The 22176-nt window shown below is 41.9% G+C and overlaps 1 protein-coding gene across 1 annotated transcript in view; it reads left to right on the plus strand.

Moving 5' to 3' along the window:
- SGTB (small glutamine rich tetratricopeptide repeat co-chaperone beta) overlaps window positions 1-21460 on the plus strand; it is a 31488-nt gene extending 10028 nt beyond the window's left edge. Inside the window, exons 3-11 of the mRNA XM_060235902.1 lie at window positions 6041-6144; window positions 8914-8983; window positions 11003-11102; window positions 14698-14802; window positions 17224-17362; window positions 17452-17514; window positions 17857-17894; window positions 18436-18519; window positions 21099-21460. Coding sequence (XP_060091885.1) covers window positions 6041-6144; window positions 8914-8983; window positions 11003-11102; window positions 14698-14802; window positions 17224-17362; window positions 17452-17514; window positions 17857-17894; window positions 18436-18519; window positions 21099-21210 — 815 coding nt within the window. The 3' untranslated portion in view covers window positions 21211-21460. The remainder of the gene's footprint in view (window positions 1-6040; window positions 6145-8913; window positions 8984-11002; window positions 11103-14697; window positions 14803-17223; window positions 17363-17451; window positions 17515-17856; window positions 17895-18435; window positions 18520-21098) is intronic.
- Window positions 21461-22176: the final 716 nt, after the last annotated feature.

The following is a 22176-nucleotide window of genomic DNA, read 5'->3' on the forward strand; positions in this document are numbered from 1 at the left end:
TGATCACTCTGGAACATGACCCAGAAACTTCTATAATGTACAGGGCTCCTCATCAGGCTAGTGAATGTGAAAAAGATTCCCTGAAGATCAAAATTTTGAAGACAGCTGTTCTTTGATAATAACTACAGTAGATAAGGTGATACTCATGTTTATAAGGCTTCTGCATTCTACATTTCAAGTGCTCTTTGACTGGAATTCAGCATTATCTGAAGGGCCATTTCACATGCTACAGAAAAGAACAATCTTGTCACTGCTACCATGGCTCGTCTTGCAGAAAATCTTGGGCTCTTATTTATCCAGAAACACTTTTTTCCTCCAGAAGAGTGAAAGCTTTTCATATGTTGTAGAAAAAGACATTGATTTATCATAGACATTAGAGCTTTGTCTCTTCCAGCAATGTGTAAAGATGACTTGGATTGTCAGGCTGTAGATAACAGATGTTCTGTATCTCCCCTTAGGATACTCAGGTATTTGCTAAATTTGTGAGTGAGATGCTGGAGGCCTCAATTTCACCTTTTTTATTGCCATGCTTAGAAAGCTAAAATTAATTCTGCAATATTCTAAACGTAGTTTCATGAAGGGGTTATTAGCTGATGTCATTTTGAGAGAATTGAGATGATTCTTGCAATAGTGTTTTTGTTATGTAACTAAAACTTGACAATCAATCAAGTGCTAAGTATTTTTTCCCAGAATGTAAGTATGAATTGTGGTTTTGCCTCTTGCCTTATAAGAGCTTCCCCATTCATTATTGAAGAGTGGCAGCTCCATAGAATGAATGAGGAAACCCCCTGCAGAAGATCCACTGTACGTGCTTGTGGTGTAGATGTGTGTATGTTTCTTTAAAAGAACCATTGGTATGGGAAGAGATGTATATAGGTCGTATATAGGAAGTAGGAATGAATACAGCTGTAGGAATGTGTTTATCTGCTGTTTGACTAACATCTCTATAAACAGATTTTGGATTTGAGTTGGATGCAATATTGAGCAGACATGGCAGCGCTATAGAGCAGGGGTGTCACTCATTTGTTATGAGGGCAGGATCTGACATAAATGAGACCTTGTCAGGCCACGCCATGTGTGCCATAAAATGTTATGCCAGGTATCAAAGATATAAATTTCTAAAGGGCTCAGACAAACAAAGATTTTTTAAAAATTTAAAATAATGCTTAAAAGCTTAAAATAATGCTTAAAATAAAATGCTTAAAAGATTAGCACACTTTAAGTATTTTATTTAACGGTCTCTGATAACATACCTCTTACTTTGAATTATTGCATCAAAATCTGGAAACAATGTCTGTGCTGTAGCAATCTTGAGTATGCTGTTCAGGTGTTGTTCAAGTATGTGTCTGTAAGTTGCAAATCTACCTTTGATTTATTGACATTCATTACAGAAATCTCATGGTCAAAGCTTTGAACCTAAGATCCAGGGGAAAACATGAAATGGCTGGGCATTGCGAGCCTTTGTACATAAGTTGCTCATGTGCTAATCAGCCATTGGAGAAAACAGGTTTTGCTCTGTAGCTCCTGTGCGATTGAGCAAGCCTGGCAAAGCAAGCTGTGATGCAGAAGGAAGCAAGAGAGAGAGAAGGAAGCAGATGACAGTGAGTTGCTTGTGGGCCTGATAGGAGCCCTCCAGGGGCCTGATCTAGAGTATAAACCAGGGTTTGGATAGAAACAATTAATTATGATATCTTTACACACTTCACTCGGTAAAGTAGTCGGAATGAAGTGCCTTGTCGAGGGACTGAGAAGGTTTGTAGTTGACTGGACAACCTGACCGAGTCTTTTTGTAACTTGGGAGGGGGTTTGATTAGAGGCTCCAGCACCTATACTGCAAAATTTGCTGCCCCTACCTAAAAAAATAGCCCCCTGAGCTCCAGATATCCCTGGATAAATTTCCCCATTATACGCAATGGAAACCATTGACTATAATGGTCCCATAGGTATAATGGAACAAAAACAAATGGGATTTCTGAAAAATCCTGAATCCGAATACCAAACTGGTATTGGAATTTGGGAATATTGGAGAATACCAATATTTTCCAGGTACAATATACTCTCTGTCTGTCTATCTATCAGCCATCTATCTATCCATCTCTTTCTCCCTCCCTCCCTCTATCTTCCATCTTTTTTTTGGTAGAGCAAGCCCAGCAGGAACTCATTTGCATATTTGGTCACACCCCCTGATGGCACCATTGTTCCACATAGAGCTTTTTAATAGAAAAGGCCCAGCAGGAATTCATTTGTATATTAGGCTACAGCCCCTGACACCAAACCAGCCGGAACTGCGTTCCTGTGCATTCCTGCTCAAAAAAAGCCCTGTATATATATATTCTATAGGGAAAGTTCCCCCTGCCCTCTTACAAAATGGGGTGGGATCCTGCATTCTTTTCTCCCCATCACTATCACTTCTTGCAATCCACAAAGACAATTGAGAAAAAAAGAATCCCTCTTCCCAGCATTCTGCTTCTGAAGCTACTGGGGAGGAGATACACAACTACCACTCTTGTTCATCCCTGCTTCAGTGAACTAGAATAGTAATTGCTACTATGCCTTGACCATTTGCAGGCTTGTGGTTGCAGTTGTACAGCATTGGATGAGCTGAATCCATCCCAAGACTTGTCATCCTTGCTACTTATTCTAACACGATTAGCTTGAACTTATGCATACCCTTTAATTTTGACTATCTAGCGGTCCCAAAAAACGCGAATATTTTCAGGATTTGGGAGCCTGGGTATTTTGAACAGCTTTAAAAAGTACCCAAATCTATATTTGGCTGAAAGAATAGCTGGAAAATACTGATAAGGTATTTGCTGGCTATTTTTCCAGCTCAGATATAGCCAAATGTATACCTGTACGCTACACTGTAACTTTATATTAACTGTGATACTTTGCAAAGCCATTTTCTTAATTTTGAAAGATTTTTGGAAGTGAGAGAAACTTATATAGATCTTTTCTTTCAAACTAGTGTTTGTTTTAGACTGCTCTAGAGTTTCAGAATAGTTTATGAGCAGAAAACTGACGCAGTTGGCTTGTCCTAGAAAGGTCAGAAATATTTTGGAAAGTCTGCATCTTGGTATTAAAAAGCTTCACTGGTAGCATATTTGTTTTTTGACAGTCACATGCGTATGTTACATCAAAATGTTCATGTTATGTAAAGTGGAAAAAAAAATCCATGAGTGATTGAAACAGTATATTAGCAGAAATGGTCTATGCTATGAATAGACAGGCTTCCCAGTGCTTTGAAAACTTTTTCTTTCTAAAATATTGATTTGTCTTGCCCAGTGGAGATGTACCTTTCAGCTGCAAGAGCCTGTTTGGGTATATCCCTGCATGGTATAATGGACAGTGCTGGACTTAAAGACTTGGGCTGTGATCCCACATGCGAAATAATGCAGTTTCAATCCACTTTCAATGCACTTTCCAACTCGATTTGACTGTCAAAATCCAGTTTAAAGTGCATTGAAAGTGAACTGAAACTGTATTATTTAGCATGTGTGATCACAGCCCCAGGGTGCTTTCATATGGTAATGGTTTGCAAGTGAAGTTTGCCATTCTTACATAGTAAAAATCCAGTTTCAAAGCATGTTATTTAGTGTGTGTGTACGCACCCCTGGAGTTGGATTTTATAGCTGTCATCTGCTAAGTGAGGAGTTTTGGTCCAGAGTAAGACTTCTCACTTAATAAAAGTGAGTCATAGTCTTGATTCAAGTCCTTGCTCAAACCCAGAATCTTTCATAGAAGTTGGGGCATATAATTGGACCTGATCTTGCCCTGGCTAGTTCTCTAATTTGTATAGATATAATGGTGTTGCACAAACTGAATCCCTGCCTAACATTCCCTCAGGTTATCAGTTGTCAGGTTTTGAGTCCTAATAGTGGCAAGAAATAATAAGTCTTTGGGCAGTTCCAGGCATGCAGAAGAATCTGTGACTTGGCAGACTAATTTATGATGACTTTCGAAAGCCAGGTGGCTCAAAATTGGATTAAGTATTGCAGTGCTTTACAAATAACTAATACAGCTTACTCTTGAGTGTTTCCACTGGTCTGTAGGAAGCTCAGAACATTCTTCATATGTTACGAAAAAGACAAATGTCTATTTGTCTCTTATCCTACTTGTTTCCATGATAACCACTGTGTTTGCAAATATGTAAGGATCTGTGGTACTTGTTTGCTGGATGTTTTCCAAACACTTTTCTCCCTGTCAAGTATGAGTAAAGGCAAGTTCAAATATCTTGTTCCTTATCCTTTTTTCTCCCTTTGCACGTACTAATTCCTTCCTTGTTTGAGTAAACCGTAGTTTGCTTGTCATCCAGACTGGGCACAGAAGACGAGGAAACACACAAGCTTGCAGAATATGATGCTTTGTATCAAGTCACATTCTTCTGGAGACACACTTGTGGACAAACATGAATCTGTCTTTTCCTTCATAGACTGCAGCTGAAGCAGGAAAAGTGGCAAATGACCAGTGGCAAATGCCTCTTTATCTGGGATTAAAGTGCTATAAAAGGCTTTATGCTACATTTAACAATTGACTTTTGGATTCTATTACAATTTGATACACAGAAGATACCACTGCTAGTTGTTCCCTCTCACTCAAGATAAAAACTAATACATAAAAGTTAATATTTAGTGTACACCTTGGATTAGAGGGTTGTTTTTATAATTTACCAGGAAACAAGCTTGATCACCTTAACTGGAACCAAAGTATTTCATGGTTTTGGACCTAGAAATAGCAATCTGGTTTTTAAATCTGTAATGCATTTTTTGTTCTTTCTTATGGAAGTTTCTAAAGTTTACACGGTAAAGGTAGCATTCCACAGTTAAGAAGGGCACATCAGCCTATCAATAGCCAATTTTGAGATATTTATTTCCCACTGGAATTAAACCCAAACAAGTGGTAGCCATATAATATAAGCTTGTTATTCCAGTTTGGTCCTTGAATCTGTTAAACATCTTTATTATATTGTATGCTAATTTGCTGTTCAACCTCTGCCCACATGTATGGACTGGTAACTTCTGTTTCAGTGTATCTGAAGAAGCATGTGTGCACATGAAAACTTACACCTTGAATAAAACTTTGTTGGTATTAAAGCTGCCCCTGGACTTGAACTTTGTTCTATAGCAGGGGCAGATTGCTTAGGGAGAAGGTTTAGTGCTTGAAGAGAGATGTGGTATAAAGAACTGCACTGTTTTGTCCAGCTGAAGTACACCAAAGAAGCACAAATTCACACTTGCCCTCAAAATAGCATACTGATTGAGGTGTATCCAACCTTCCCATAGGTGGTTTTGTTTATTTGTTTCAGAGAACGAGGGCTTTTTTTTGCAGAAAAAGCCCAGCAGGAACTCATTCCTGCTTAAAAAAAAAAAAGGCCTACAGAGAACTGTTCACGTTGGTACTTAGTGTCATGAAACAATAAGAGCATTTATGCATGCTGGTACTAAGGCCTATGGTGCCCCAGGCAAGCTCCCTGCCTGCCGCCCCCCCCCCGCCAACATCTGCCTTCTTTCCTTCTGCAGCACCACAGCCGCGCTCCATCACCCGCTTCCCTGGTGCAATCAGAGGAGTGCTGCTATGAGGCTCGACCCTACCCACTTTGACGGGGCCCAGACTTTTTCTAAGTTCTCTCCCCTCACTTCCGGAATGGGAAGTGAGGGGGGAGCGAACCTCTTCCAACATGCTCTTCAAAGAACTTAAAAGAAGCCTGGGCCCTGTTGAAGCAGGTAGGCCCGAGCTTCATTGTTGCGCTCCTCTGTTCACACGGGGGGAGGGGGGGGCAGAGCACAGTGCTGTGGAAGGGAAGGGAGGGGCGGGGGGGGGGAGAGACAAACTTAGGCAAATTTCTTGGGCATGGTGGGGAGCCCAATTCGGTGCCCCCCTCCTTGTGGCCTAGGCAAATGCTGCCCTGAGCCTGCTTTGGTGGGGCAGGTAGGATATAAATCCAATAAAATAAATAAATAGTGGGTGAGCCATCCCTGGGTTCAAGAATAGAGGATCTCCTTTTTTTTTTAAAGTAATAATGTTCATTATTTTTTCACAGTGGCAATTCAGTGTTTGGAAACAGTTTTTAAAATCAGTGTGGAAGATTCTCATCTTGCGGTACCTGTGCGCTTGACAGACATGTTTGTAGACTGTTGTCATAAGGTAAGCAATGAATTAGCACATATCTGTGTTACAACTTAAAAATATTTTTAAGAGAGCCTTGCAGTTTTGTGAGGATGTTTGGTATGTCTAATAGAAAAGCTTAAGCACCACATAAAATGGTAATTCTTTTAGAACTAGTTTTGATGGTAGCCTAGATGTGTAAGGTGCTGCTTCAGGTTGCCTAGGACTGGAATCCATAGAACACAGGAATGAATAGTGAGCCCAGTTTCTGAGAAATGATTATCCTGAATAGCCATCCTCACACTGCACAGCAAAGTGCTTTTGAAACTGTAGTGGAGGGGTGCTGAACTCATTTGTTATGAGGGCTGGATCTGACATAAATGAGACCTTGAAAAAAAAAATGAGACCTTGTTGGGCCAGGCCATGTCAGGTTGGGCAGGGCCTTGTTGGGCCAGCCATGTGTATACCTATTTAAGATTCGGTAGTAGCAGAGATATAAACTTTATAAAGGACACAGACAAACACAATTAAATATATTTTTTTAAAAACTTAAAACATGCTTAAAGCATGTACTTTTTGGTCTTAAAGGTATTTTCTTTGTATATCTCCCATGGGATCCAGGGAACAGGGCAAAGGAAGCTCTGGTTCTTTCCTTCCTTCCCCAGGGGACTGCGGGGAGGAGCCTCAGCCAATAGAAAGCAGACAGACTTAACTCAGTATCTCTGCTGTGTGATTGAGAGAGCCTGAAAGAACAAGCTCAGCCTTTCCCCTTCCACACCAAGGGAAGAGCCTCAGCCAATTGAGAAAAGTAGAGGTTTTGCTCTATAACTCCTGTATGATTGAGCAAGCCTTGCAAAGCAAGCTGTAATGAAGAAGGAAGCAGATGATAGCCAGTTGCTTGGGGGCCTGATAGGAGCCCTTGGGGACCTGATTCAGCCCCCAGGCCACATGTTTGACATCTCTGCTGTGGGAAGTTTGTTGTGTGTTATGCGACTCAGGTGTTCAAAGGCAAAAAATTCCATTGAGCTTTTGCCAAGCCCATGTTTGAACTTAAGCAGTCTTTAGATCTTGTCCCTTGTCATTCTTTGTTTTAGATCTTGACCTCTATTTACTGTCTGGTGTCCAGTTCTTAAACATTTATGCGTGTTCCAAGTGCCAATAGAATACCCCCGCTAGTTCGGCATGGTATTTTTGATATTGCAGTGGGATAACAGATTTCTTGCCTCATCCACAACAGCTGTCTGCAGACGTTGCAGGAGTTAGTGTTATGGTCTTTGAAAGTACTGTACATGATAAGCAAAGTCAAAATAGTCCGGTATGGTAATGTTGGTTTAAAACAACAACAACCAGATTTTTCCTGAAAGATGGAACAGGGGCAAAAGGAAGATGAGTATTGGTTATTTGTGGGGTTTTTTTTTTTAAATTAGGTTGTTGAATTGTTAGGTGGGATAATCCATAATTCTAAAGAAACCTAATTGTTTAAGGGTAGAAAGATGAAATTGGAGGATGGCAAGTGGAGATAGTATTTTAGCTGAGCTGCACTGCGCTGGCATTGTAATAGCCATGGAATGTGTCATGTGTCAGAAACTCTTTGTGTGTTTGTGATCTAGAATAGATTGACTGAGTGCCCAAAGTGGGTAGGATTGTGTCAAACATATGTGGAGAAAAACATGTTGCAGCAGGTGGTTGCACCGTGCTGCAAAATGAATGCCTGTTGCAGGACAATGCATGCATGCTGGTATATAAATGGCTACCCCTTTGCAGTCAGGCTAGTATATAGCAGTCTGGTTGACAAACATAGAGCTCCCTTCCTCTGCCATGAGTGATATATACCACTCATGCAAAAGGAACATGTGTAAAAATCTCAGAACTCTTATAACCAAATAAAAGTTTGAATTTTAAGACTACCCTATCCAGTTTTTAGAATGTAGTGGATTTTATTGGTTGTAATTTTTTTACTAGGGCTCTCAGCTTTAATAAGTCATTCTGAATGGCAAGAGTAAATGTTCAATCTTTTAGCTTTGCAAATTGAATGTGTGATGATTCAAAAATATTTTGATTTTTCTGAATCTCTGATACATCGTAGCTTGTTTTTATTAAACTGAAAATGATCATACTTAAGTATTTCAAAGGGTGCTGATGTTGAGTTTTTAGTAATGTGTTTATTTATAATCAAATAATGTATCTGTCCTAACTTCTTTATTGTAAACTGCTTTTGCTAGATTTGTATGATGAATCGCAGATTTTCTGAGGCATAGTCCTTCTTGTTGCATGTTACTTAGATAACGCTGAGCCTAGTCCCAAACCATAGGTTCCTTGCACATGGCACTAGGTTACAAGCCAGAATGGGTATATGTAGATCTAGCAAACAAATACCTTGACTTGACTGTGCTGATTGCTGGTTTGGGAGAAAACAATCTGGATTCAGCCCTTCCAAACTCCCATATAGGTAATTAATAACATCAAACTTGACTTATGTGTCGCAATCCAGCATGGACCACTGCACTTGCATGTCCAAGAGTTGGACACAGGGTTTGGTTTTCTTTTTAAAATATGTATAATTAAAGAGGGGGAAACTAACATTGGAAAACTAACATGTCACAGTGTTGTTTTGACTGGCTTCTTTTTCAGTTCAGAGATACACTTAATGAAAGGGTTCGTATCCACCGATTTCTACATTCCAAAATTTATGTTCATTCTATAATAGCTAATTGTGGCCAAATTTCTGTTTTAGTGTGATGACAGAGATAAGGTAAATCTGGAACGCTTATCCAGAAATGAGACTTGTCTTTTTCAAAATTCATACAGAATGAGATACTGCCTCTCTCAGATTCTTTGCCAGAGGATATTGAGAAAGCTGACCAGCTGAAGGATGAAGGTATGCATAAAGAAAAAAAGGAACCAGTTTAATTCTATCATAGCTTTTACAGTTGATGCCTGTATTAAAACATGGCTCTTGCATGGATGACCTTCTGGTCCAGTAGAAAACTACATTGCAGAATAGTAGATGCTGTGTTTTGAAAGAGATTAGTGTGATGGTTGATCTGGAGGAAATTTAAGAAGCTGAGCAAAACCAAAAACAGTGCAATCTTACGTGTTTTTACTAAGATGCAATAGACATTTAGGTCAGTGATCTTAATCCCTATGGAAGTGCATGTAGGATTGCACCCTTAGTATTCCTTGTCTTAGGTATATGAATTTAAGGCCATAGCTTCCGTGGCCCAGATTATTGGTCATGAAAATATTTGTATATTTTACCTTTAATGAAATATAGGAATTAGGATAGTGTGCGATTGTCAGGTGGCCCTGTGGAATACCAGGCTGGTTGTTGTCTTTAGACATCTCTTCATATGTTGACTTTAGTGTGTTTCTCTCTTCCACAGACTGTCATTTTTAACTGTCCAGTATTCTTGCCTCTTTTATTCTGCTAGCAGACTCAGTTTCAGCCATCAGTCCTTTATATCCTTCAGTCTCACTCCATATTTATAGAGTGCCTGTTTACTAATAAAAAAGATTTATATGCTATCCTTCCTTAAACCTCAGGACGGAAGCACATTTTAGCAAGCAAGTTCAGATTTGCACAGCAAACTTATTGCAAGTTTAAAACAGTTTAATTAATATAAGTATAAAAATACAGCCATTGCAATTGTATTCTAAGCTGTCAGCAGAAACTGCTGGCAATCTTATAGGCTTTTGGAAAGGCAGAGGGAGGCAGGGCCTTCAGGATTATTTCTGGAAACCTATTCTGTGAGATGGGAACAACAGTGGCGAATGCTCTCTCTGTATTTTTTGTGTGTTTGTGTCTACACCTGGAAGTCATGTCATCCTCTGGTGACTGACTACTACTGCTCCTGTCTCCAGACTGGGTATTTCAAGGGCAGACTCCCAAACCAAGAAGTAACAAAGTCGACCCTGCTTAGCTTCCAAGGTCTGACTACATTGGGTTTGTCTGGGCTATCCAGGTCAGGGTGACAATGGAGCATGCTCTTGAGTGGGCAGTACTTGAGTGAAAGCAGTAAAAGAAGAGATTGGTGAGCCAAATGAAGTTGGGTTAGAGGTTCATACAGGGGGAGGTTCCTAGACATATCTTTATTTTCTATATTCAAAATGGCTTCCATGCAATTGAATTCACTTGTATAGTTGTTACCAGTTTAGTGTAGTACCTTACCAGTGGCAGTAGTGATTGTTGGGTTGTATCCAGTGGGTCTCTTTCATTAAGTGAAGAGTTTTCCTCTAACAGCGAAAATCTTGCTCTCATGACAAAGCTCCTTATTCTGGACAAGGCTCTTCTCATAGTGGAAGAGAGTTTCTGGGTCCAAGCACTGTGATTGTTATTCTTAACATTTATGATGAATGGTTATTTGTGTGGTTGACTACTTTTGCTTCATGCCTGTCTAGCAGGTCATAAATGCTATTCTTAGTTTACAGATTTGAGGCACTGGGGTGAGGTCTAGTGATGCATCTCAATCCATCAATATATTATGATATTTATTAAACACATTAAAACTTAATATTTCCTTGTGGCTCATGTGCATCTCAACTAGCGCAGATCCATATTATTAGAATGTCGTTTACCGAAACTGTACTGGCTTGCTAATTCCACCCAAGCCATTGCCTTGGTGGTCAAAATAGCAGAGCAGATCTCTTGCATTTAGCAAGCAAAATTTATGTGATGTATTATTTTGCAGCAAATACAATTGCATGATAGAGCATGTGCAGTGCCACTTGGCTCATGCTAAATTGCCAAATTGTGTTTATGAAAAGTTAATCATGAAAGGTAGCAGTTGCTGCATCATTGCTTTATGAAGTGTAGTTTACAGAGATGCTTGGCATTCATGCACAGTTGACATTCATTCTTCTTAATTAAACACAGGTTTATTGCTGCTGTTTATTTCAGGTAATAATCACATGAAGGAAGAAAATTATGGAGCTGCAGTGGATTGTTACAATCAAGCTATAGAACTGGATCCCAATAATGCAGTCTATTATTGTAACAGGTAAATAAGTATCTAATATCTTGAAAAGTTTTTCTTCTCTAATTTCTGCTCTCAGCTCACAGCTAGCATGCCTAACAATCAGGGGTGGAATTCTAGCAGGAGCTCCTTTGCATATTACGCCACATACCCCTGATGTAGCTAATCCTCCAAGAGCTTACAAGGCTTTTTTGGTAAGCTCTTGGAGGATTGGCTGCAACAGGGGTGTGTGGCCTAATATGCAAAGGAGCTCCTGCTAGAATTCCACCCCTGATAATAATTCTAGCATGTACTAGTATTTGGTGTTCAAAGCACTTCATGTGTATTTATCTTGTAATCTTTCCAATAGTTCTTTAAGGAAGGCTAGAGTAAAAACACACCAAGTTCTGATCCTGGTTCAGTCACTGGAGTCCTGTGGCATTTCCTTGTTTGCTTCCCTTTCTCTTTCTAGCCTGTCCTGTTACTCCTGTAGTGGTCAGATTTGTGAAACTAGTTTTGCCCGTTTCACTGGGACTAGGGCTGCAGTGCTGAATCTGTCTGCTTGGAAATAGTCTCATAGGAGATCAATCTGTAACTGACTGTGAACAACCCACTACCTTTGGACCAGCCAGGAAATAGTCTAATTAAAATTGTTGGGACAACTTCCAAGAAAGCATAGTTAGGACTCAGGAGTAAGGATGGGCACGAACCTAATTTTGAACTTGGTTCATTGTTCGTGAGACCTCAGTTCATAAGTTCACCTTGTTTTTAATGGAGGTTCATGGTGCTGATTTGTGAGCCAGACATTCTGGCACTGATGGATTAATTGTTGGGGCAGGGATGGACTTCTGCAGCCCTGGAAACACTGCCCTTAGTGGCCCTCTAAAGCTTGAGAGGCAGCTCTGGCTGCCAACAAGAGAGGTCCCATTCTGCTCTATGGGAGCAGAATGTATATATACCCCAGCTCTCACACAGCTTTTTTTACTTGGCAGCAAGCAGTTAGGCAGAGAAGAAGTAAGAGGCAGAGAGGAAAGGAAACTGAAAGTCATGGGTACGTTTGGTGCCTGCTTACTCAGGGCTCTGAGTGAGCCTCCACCTGTCCCCGATACAGCCAGGCAGGGGGGGCTCAGCCAGTGGGTTCCTCGGATGAGGGCCCATTCTCTTGCCTAATTGTCAACACACCTCTGTGCCATCAGGGTGAGAGTGGGGGACAAGGGTGCTCGTTGTGGGGTGAAGAAATCCACCCCCCCCATCCCATGGGCCCCCATCTCTGTAGAACAAGCCCATCCTGCCAGTTCACCAGTGCCCAGCTGTACTGGCATGTTACCAGGAGGCTCAAAGGCAGAACCTCTGTTGTCCAATGTGTTCTTGGGGATGGAATTGGAGGTAGAGGACGCGGGGATTCAGGGGCTGGCTTTACAGTGGCTTTCCTCTTTCCTCGAAGGTCGGGGACAAAGGGTCGCGATTGGGGGCGAACTATCCCAGAGGCCGCTTGACTGCGGAGTGCCTCAGGGGGCGGTTCTCTCCCCAATGTTATTCAACATCTATATGCGACCCCTTGCCCAGATTGCTCGAAGGTATGGGCTGGGCTGTCACCAGTATGCTGATGACACCCAGCTCTATCTACTTATGGACGGCCGACCAGTCTCCGCCCCAGAAAACCTAGACCGGGCATTACAGGAAGTGGCTGGGTGGCTCAGACTGAGCGGGCTGAGGCTAAATCCAGCGAAGACAGAGGTCCTTTGCTTGGGTCGTCGGGGCCCGGGGAGGGAAATCCCCCTACCAGCCTTTGAGGGTGCGCCGATGATAGCGGCGGACAAGGTCAAAAGCCTGGGGGTACTATTGGAGTCCTCCTTAACGATGGAGGCTCAGATAGCAGCCACTGCCAAGTCCGCATTTTTTCACCTTAGGCGGGCAAGGCAGCTGGCCCCCTTCCTGGAACGTGACGATCTAGCAACAGTGATCCATGCCACGGTCACCTCGAGGTTGGACTACTGCAATGCTCTCTACATGGGGCTGCCCTTGTGCCGAACCCGAAAGCTACAGCTAGTGCAGAATGCCGCGGCCCGGCTGTTGTTAGGGCTCCCAAGAAGGGAGCACATCCGGCCGGGGCTCCGGGACCTGCACTGGCTGCCGATAGTTTACCGAGTCTGGTACAAGGTGCTAGTTATTACCTTTAAAGCCCTATATGGCCTAGGACCTGCCTACCTGAAGGACCGTCTCTCCCCACACGTTCCCCAGAGAGTGCTGAGATCGGGAACACAAAATCTCCTAGTCATCCCCGGGCCAAAGGAAGTCCGCTTAAAATCGACAAGGGACCGGGCCTTTTCTACTATGGCCCCCTCCTGGTGGAACCAGCTGCCGGAAGAGGTGAGGGCCCTGCGGGACCTTACCCAGTTCCGCAGGGCCTGTAAAACAACCCTCTTCCGGCTGGCCTATGACTAGCTAGTATAAGAAACTGCGCGCAGTTATATTGGATGTTCGCTGCCTCTAAATGTTTTAAATGTTTTAAATGTTTTAACTGTTTAAATGTTTTAAATGTTTTAATGTTTTAAATGGTCTAATGTTTGAATTTAAATGTTTTACACTTAATTCCTATTTATGTTAGACTCCTATGTTGTAACCCGCCCTGAGCCACTTGTTGGGAAGGGCGGGATAGAAATCACAAAATAAATAAATAAATAAATAGTGCTGCCAAAACCAGAGCAGCTGATAAAACTATTTGTGGAAAAGAAATCTGAGAGTGGTGAATTAGGGAGTGGTGGGGAAACATCCAGCCCCTCCCCACATCCCAACTCCTTGGGGCTGCTCCCACATTGAGTCCACCCCCTCTCTCAGTCCTCCCAGTCCAGCATCACACCAGAGCAGCTGAGCCTCCAACCTGCCCCAATTTTGGGTCTCTATTTCCAGGGCACACTTTTGGAGCATTTCTGCACCCTCCCCATTGACTCCTGTGTATAAGATCGCCAGATCTGGAGGGGCTTGAACCCCCAATACTTACCATCATCCACTCTCCACAGGTACCTTCAGAGGGCACACCCAAGTCTCTTGCCTCAAGAGCAAAGAGTGGTGCCCAGGAGGGGGAAGAAGAGGCCTGCTTTGTCTCAGTGAGGAGAGGGGGTGGAGGAAGGGAAGGCCCCTTCAAGCAAAAAGGCTCACACTGAGGGTGCTGTGGGTAGGTGTGGAACCTCCTGCCAGGCCATCCTCCTGGAGGTCATTCTCATGGGGAAGTGGGTGCAGCCAAGCAGAAGGGCCAGGGGGAAGGCCCACTAGCCTTGTTGGTGAGCTGGTTGCTGTGGATGGCCAACCTTGGTCGATCATTAAGGATGTGGCCTTTCACCTGCTGCTGCGCTACATTGCTCTGTGGTATTACATCCCCTTGTAGAGGACCTTGAGCTGGCGAGTCTTGCCTTCCATGCACCGCTTTCTGGTGGAGATTGGTCAAGACCAATGTGGATCATGCACTTTATGGCAGACCTGTGGAGCAGCCAGCAGCACAGCTACCTGTCCTTCACTGTCCACTGGAGATGCTGGGGATTGACCTTCTGCACGCAAAGCAAATGCTCTTCCACCAAGTCGTGATCCCTCCCCATGTTGTTGATATTCATGTTTTCTAGCTCAGTTCTTTTTCATACTTCAGAGCTGCTGCTCAGAGCAAACTGAACAACTACAATGAAGCAATAAAAGACTGTGAAAGAGCAATAGCAATAGATCCAAAATACAGCAAAGCATATGGGAGAATGGGGTAAGTGAGCCAGTTGTCTGAATAACAGATTTAAATGCAGCAGAAGACTTTCAAAATCCTATTGGCAGGGTCTGACCCCAAAACTACTGTGTCTGTAGCGAAGTTTCTGTTCCTTCTGATGAAAATATGGGCCAAGATAACATCCTGTGAATATTTGACTCAGGTTCTAACCAGTTTGGTGTAGTAGTTAAGTGCATGGACTCTTATCTGGGAGAACTGGGTTTGATTCTCCACTCCTCCATTTGCAGCTGCTGAAATGGCCTTGGGTTAGCCATAGCTCTTGCAGAGCTGTCCTTGAAAAGGCAGCTTCTGGGAGAGCTCTACCTACCTCACAGGGTGTCTGTTGTGGGTAAGGAAGGTAAAGGAGACTGTAAGCTGCTCTGTTATTCTGAGATTCAATATAAATCCAATATCGTCGTTGTCGTCATCATAATCATCTTTTTTTTCCTGCTTCTGAATGGATTACAATTATGATCAGAATAAAACCTAACTGATTTAAGTGTATTGTTTTAAAACAGTTAAATGTTGGAGATATAAAACTGTCTCACCATATCTTAGAACATGAGAACTGCTGATCTCTTAGCAACAGCCTATGAGTTTTAGTCATTCTGTAAGTGTCTTTTCTTATACACCAACTCTCAAAAGCTCAGTCTTGAGGAATCAAGCTGTAGTTAATATTCTGGTCAGAATGATACAGCAGCAATAGCAACCATCTTTTGGAAATCAAGATTCAAGATTCCTCATAACTCTGCCAGTTTTTCAACTGTTACTGGGATGTAATAAAAACGCATTTGGATTTTAGAGTGCTTAATGTACCATTACAGTTACAATTAGAACAGAGAAGCATATTTGTTGAGTAAGAATGTATTGTTAATTTCTGTGATCCAAAGAAATGGAGATTGTCTTTCTTTGGCACAGTAGTCTATATTTCAATTAAACATTCTTTAGGTCAAACTACTATTCGCAGAACAAATATTGAAGTCAAGGGATGAAGGAAGGTACAACTCTGTTTAGGACTTCGCTGTCAGGATCTTCCATGACTTAGAACCGAATTCCTAATGCTGCTTCATGCATTTTAACACAACTTTAAGCCCTAGCAATTTAATTTTGCTCTTTGACTGTTAAAACTATGTTGTGTGAATCCAAATGATTTATATACAAGAATAAATGCATGTTATTTTATTTGTATTTTCAATTCACTTCCCTTTCTATAACTGGACTTACAATAGTAATTTCTCTGGCCAACAGGGAAGTCCAATTAGTTGTCTGTAGAAGCCACTGATGCTGAAATATAAAGTATATTTCCAAAAGCCTAGGAAATCCTTTGTGCTTTGAAAACCATTTTCATATAATTACGTTCAATACAATATGGCCTTAGCAGAGCAGGACCGGACAAGAAAAGAAACCACTACAAGCCCACTTAAATGCTTCTGAAACAAAACTTACCTTCATTACTATTTTCTGTTCCCTCTATGTGGGTCTCTCAGAGTTTCCAAAAGGTGTGGGCACCAGGGGCATATGAGTCCATATGATAGAATAGAGAGACCTGTCTGCAGCGACCTAAGACAAGGCAGGAGCACAAGTAGTTAGCCTTGCCTAGGGTGCCAAAGGGTTCAGGGCCTCCCTGAACACACCCTGTCTGTGGCTTGTCCTTTATGCTTTCCTCCAAGGTCCCACCCCTCCTTGGCCAGTTTTCCCTCCAAAACTGCTTTCATCCAATCAGAGGGACAGAAGGGATCCTGGGAGATGTAGGCCCACCAGTAACTCCAGTGTAGCCTTCTCCCTGCCTTCTAGGCTGCACTAGGCCTAAAAGCATGAAAGAGACCAACAAGAGTTTCAGAGTATAAACTTTGGATAGTCAAAGCGCCTTTTGTCAAACATGGCTGGTTCTTTTATCCTAATCAGAAGATGGGAGGGTGTTGGAAATGATGCAAAAATATTGCTATTAGCTTGATTAGAGCAGAGAGAAATGCTTGGGGGCAGAAAAATTAGCACCTGTAGGGAGATAAGAATCCTTTGTCCCTATTCAGCCCCAGGGGGTGGGATTCACTGTTCTGAACAATTTTGTGTTGTAATTTCCCCTTGAAATTTACAGACTAAAAAGCTTACCATGGTGCATGCATGTAACCACATGGCCAATATTGATAGCATTCTGCCAAGGGGTGTCAAATTTTACTATAGCTCTCAGACTGGGTGCAGATGTGTGATTAAAAATTGTCCTTACCACTTGATCAGATGCTGCAGACTGCCAGTTTATTGTGTGATTACAACACATTACAAGAAGCTTTGTCTCCACCCCAATAGTAAGCAAATACTGTAACTGAGATTAAAATGTTTCATTTAAACTAATGTTAATTAGATCAGAAGAGAAAAGGAGAGACTTACTTTGTACTCATGTTGGCTGCCTTTATTCATTTTTAGATTGGCTCTGACATCAATGAACAAATACCAAGAAGCAATCAACAGTTACCAAAAAGCACTGGACCTTGATCCAGAAAACGACTCATATAAATCGAATCTGAAAGTAGCTGAGCAAAAATTAAGAGATGTGGCCAGTCCTGTAAGTTATCCTTAACATCTGTTTCACTATTCAGACAATTTAGTAACTCAAAACATTTAAGGTAGTTGATGTACATTCTTTGATTTCAGACTGGAACTGGATTGAGTTTTGATATGGCAAGCTTGATAAACAACCCTGCCTTCATTAGTATGGTGAGTGCATTTAAAATGCATTATTTGCTACATCTGTTTCATATCTTGTTTGAGCAACTGTTTTATGTTAGCTCCAAACCCATCCTTTCTCTTCACCTATATGATGATTTTGAGCAGTACTGTTGATCTAATAATCTTTGTTTTTAATATTGTCCAGGTCCCACAGTATATTTTAATTGACAGTGTTGTACTATAACAATATATTTGGAAAACATTTTTGTAGCAAATAGTTAATTTTATGGTACATTAAAATGTAACCCTTTCCCCATAATGCTGCCAGAGAGTGGTCAAAATGGTCCAGTGAAACACTGGTTGTGTTACAACTCATCTCCTCTATTTCAGGCAGCAAGTTTAATGCAGAATCCACAAGTTCAACAACTGTAAGTATATACGGTACATGGAATTCATAGTTTTGTGCATACCAAAGTATTAAGTTATTCTGAGAACATTGACCACCATGTGGGCCTGAGTATTCATTTTTTTTCAGTGTTAGAATCCTGGAGTTTGAATGTTAGTTAACGCTTTTTGATTTGCCCACCAAGGGTAGATAGTATGGTAGTGGAGGGGCGGGGGAGAAATAGACTATTTTCTGAGTTTAGGCTGGGATCTAGGAGAACAACATACAACGCAAACCAAGCTTGAGCCAGTGTTTTATTATGCAACCTAATGCATTGGGAAATTCTTAGGTATAAATCCCACTGCAGTTCATGAAGGTAGCACAAGAGGACAGCTGTCTGTTGTGCAATTTCCAGTTTTGCACCGGGGAAAAAATTAAGTGAATGGTATTCTTGAATTCTCCTTTCTCCTGTAATTTAGCTATGGTGACCCTTAAGTTTACTTGCATTTCAGTGCTTATAATACAGTAAAGAGCAATTATCATTAAGAAAATCTCTATATTACTTTGCAATATCTATTTCATAGGATGTCTGGTATGATGTCAAATGCTATTGGGGGCCCTGCTGCTGGTGTTGGTGGCCTCACAGATTTGTCAAGCCTCATACATGCGTAAGTATGTTACATACTGCCTTTGGAGGCTACTGTTTGTGGAAACTGTTGTTTTAAAAGTGGCCATGTTGTGGCCTTTGGGGTGGTGGGGCAACATTGATCAAAAACTACAGGAATGCTTGCTTAGAAGGAAAAAAGGAGGATTGCATCTCTGTATCTTTCCTGGTTGGGAGCAAAAGATGTTGCGGAAGTAGGTGGTTGGTCTGCGAAAGGGGAACTTAGCTACTTTTTGCTCTGATATCTCCACCTTGCAAATGGGAGTCTTTGACGCATTGTGGTCACAATTGGTTTCCACTGGCGACTCTCTTGGGAGAGAAGGAATCACAAAAAGTAGAGCCTATCACATCCCTGCCCCCCCCCCCCCGCACTTGACCTGGTGGGGAAAAGAATGTGCCAACAAACTGGCTGATCAGAATTGCCAACCTTATCACTGCTGTACATTTTAGGCCCTTGTTCTAAGCCTTCAACTAGGGTAATGTGGGTTGTTCTTTTCTCCTTACCCAAGTAGCAGGGAACTGCTCACACTGCAGGTGTGTTTTGACTGCACAGCTCACCTGGCAGTGTGTGGCATCTTTCCAAAAAGAATCTGTTTTGACAGTGTATGCCTGTGACTGGTGACTGTGTCCATGTTACCCTGTTATGACTGACTAGGATCTGGAAGACCCAGGTTCACACTCCCATTTTCCCATGAATCTTGCTGGGTTCTCTCGGGCCAGTCACAATTCACACATTCTCACAGCCTAACCTACCCTCAGAGTGGATTGTGAGGACAGCACAGAGAATGGGAATACATAAACACATGAAGCTACCTTATACAGTATCAAATAATTGGTCCACCACGGTCAGTGTTGTCTACTCAGACAGCAGCTCTTCACAGCCTCAGGTGGAGGTCTTTCACATCACCTACTGTATGATCTTCTTACTGGAGATGCCAGGGATTGAACATGGGACCTTTCGCATGACAAGTGGATGCTGTGCCACTGAGCCACAGCCCTTCCCTCATGCTGTCCTGAGCTCCTTGGAGCAAGGGTGGGATTTTAAAAAAATCTACTAGTTATTAATAACATTAGTAAAGTACAGGGTTTGCTCAGTGTGAGTGGCCTTGGGCCTTCTTTTCAGCCTCACAGGCTTGTTCTGAGGCTAAAAACTGCTTTCAGCTCTTTGGAAGGAGGGCAACATACAAATATAATGAATTTTTTAAAAAGGCAGCAAAAAAGCCAAGCTGTGATACTGCCTATAAACAAAATCCTTTGTTTGTGAGTCAGCAGGACACTCTTAATTTACAAAAAGCAATTCACCACTTCCCCCTTCAAACAGCAAAAAAAAGATTCATTTGCTCTCAAGTAATGAGTCATGGAATAAAGTTTTTACATTTTAAAAGTTGATTTTAAAGTTGTGGTTTTTTATTTGTTTTAATTTGTTAGCCACCTTGGTAGCCCTTACGATTGCAGGAAAGGGGTATACGTTTTGTAAAATGTATAATGTACATTAAAAGCATAGGAGCCTACAGGAAGCTCTCCTATGTGCTAAGCAAGGATTAAAATGAGATAATGTCTTGAAATTTCACGATTTTTTAAAGGGAAAAAAATGTTCTATGCATTTTTCCTGGGCTGTAATATGGAGTCATCTGCATTTCTATTTACTATTTTGCTACTTTCACTGGTGGACATTTGCCTTTGCTATCCAACGGTTTTCCTTCACAGTAAGGGTCACTTTTGTAAATGTTTGTCTTCTCTGGCTAGGGGTAGTTTGGGGCCTCTCATGATCAGTGACAGAGAAAGACTTCAGCTCTTTGCTTTATTATACTGACATGCTACTTTTCCATGCCAGACAAGCCCAAGGCAGTTCACAAAACATTAAAAACAATTAATTACAACCAGGCCTCAGATTCAGTGGGAGCTCACAGGAGCACAGCTCCTGAACCTTTCAGAGAGTTCCACCTCCTTGTCCATTGAATAGTATGTGCAGCTGCATAACAATCCCTGGATGGGCTCCACCACCTATTTTTCTACAAAATGACTCCTGATTACAACCTTTGTGAGGTTTCATAATTGTAACAGTTAAAACTGAAATCCAAGGATCAAATGTTTACTCAGAGGGCTTTGGAATAGATAGGTCTTCAGTGGACACCAGTAGACATGCAACAGTGGGGTCAAACTGTTCTGTGTTCAGCCAGTGAGTACCACAGTTTGAAGGTGGCAGCCAAACAGGCCATTGCTCAGATTCTCTCTGAATGTGTACTTGTTAGTTTGGGTTTCTATAGCAAACTGCCCTCAGATGAGCATGGGCAGGAACAGACAGATGAAGGAGGAGAATTTATACCCCGCCCTTCATTCGGAGTCTCAGAACGGCTTACAATCTCCGTTCCCTCCCCTTCCCCTCCATTCCACAACAGATACCCTGTGAGGTGGGGCTGAGAGCTCTTGAGAGAACAGCTGTAGAGCCAGATGGAGATAGTCCTTTAGGTGCTTTGGACCCAAGGCCTTGCTTTAGTTAAGAACTTGGTTTCCCATGTTTTGAGTACTGTACACTATAGGTTTTCCTCTTGTTTACTGATCTTTATAAAAAATACTTTACAGGGGACAGCAGTTTGCACAGCAAATACAGCAGCAAAACCCAGAACTTATAGAGCAGCTACGAAACCACGTCAGAAGCAGATCTTTCAGTGGCAGCACAGAGGAACACTCCTGATTTAAGAGGCACGTGTTAGAACATTGTTCTACTAACTCCAAAAGGCATACTGTAGCTTGTAGCAAATATCACCATTGTAATTCTTCTCAGACATGAGACAGGAAATATTTTGTGTGTATTCCTTATTGTCTGTTGAAAACAGATTCATTGCACACAGATCTGAACATATCATGTATGTATATCAATGCCTTTGTAAATGGAATATAAATAGAGCTGGTGACTTATTAAAATCTCTATGTACATGGGAGCATTTTCATAGCAAGTGGACGATGGTTCATTCTCTCTTGGAGAGAGTGGATTTTGTTGATACACCAAGATCACCAAGTGGGAGAGGAGTAGAGCAGATAGTGCCGATGGACCATGTAATCTTGTACAGAAATTGTTTAATGTGCTATAAGGCAGCCTCTCTCAGATCAGAGGACTAGCCCTATGCAAGTCTATGGGAAATACTAACAATTGTGCATGCCTTATTGGAAATGAGCCTATAAAGGCTCAACTCTGTCTTTCCCCCCCAAAGTGAATTATCACTTTATAGTGACTACTTGTGAAGGAAAAAGGAATACGTGTGGTGGAGTTACCTCAGCTTGAGATATCATAGGAGAGATGTGGGGAAGGTGTGTTTCAGCAAACAGGTACTGGGTGTGGAGTGGGTCAGTGCTAGATAGGAAAGGTGAAGTTGTGCAGAGTCTGGAGATGGATATAGCCAAAGAGGTTTGGTGAGTATAGACTGCCAACTGCATTTTCAAAGAGTGAGCTACTTGAGAGAAGCAATAGCTTGTGTCATTCAGGGAGTGCATGGCCTGGTTTCCCTACAGCTGTTGCAGATGTTAAAAAGACTCTGCTCTGCTGTATGTCAGGAGTGGGGTCGAGAAAATGGCAAGAAAGTGGCAGATCGTATTTTAATGTGATTGAACACTGGAGGATTCACAGTACCAGAGCAGCTTGGTGTGTATGGCTGATGGAAAA

The sequence above is a fragment of the Heteronotia binoei genome, chromosome 4 (assembly GCF_032191835.1).
Source record: "Heteronotia binoei isolate CCM8104 ecotype False Entrance Well chromosome 4, APGP_CSIRO_Hbin_v1, whole genome shotgun sequence".
NCBI lineage: Eukaryota > Metazoa > Chordata > Lepidosauria > Squamata > Gekkonidae > Heteronotia > Heteronotia binoei.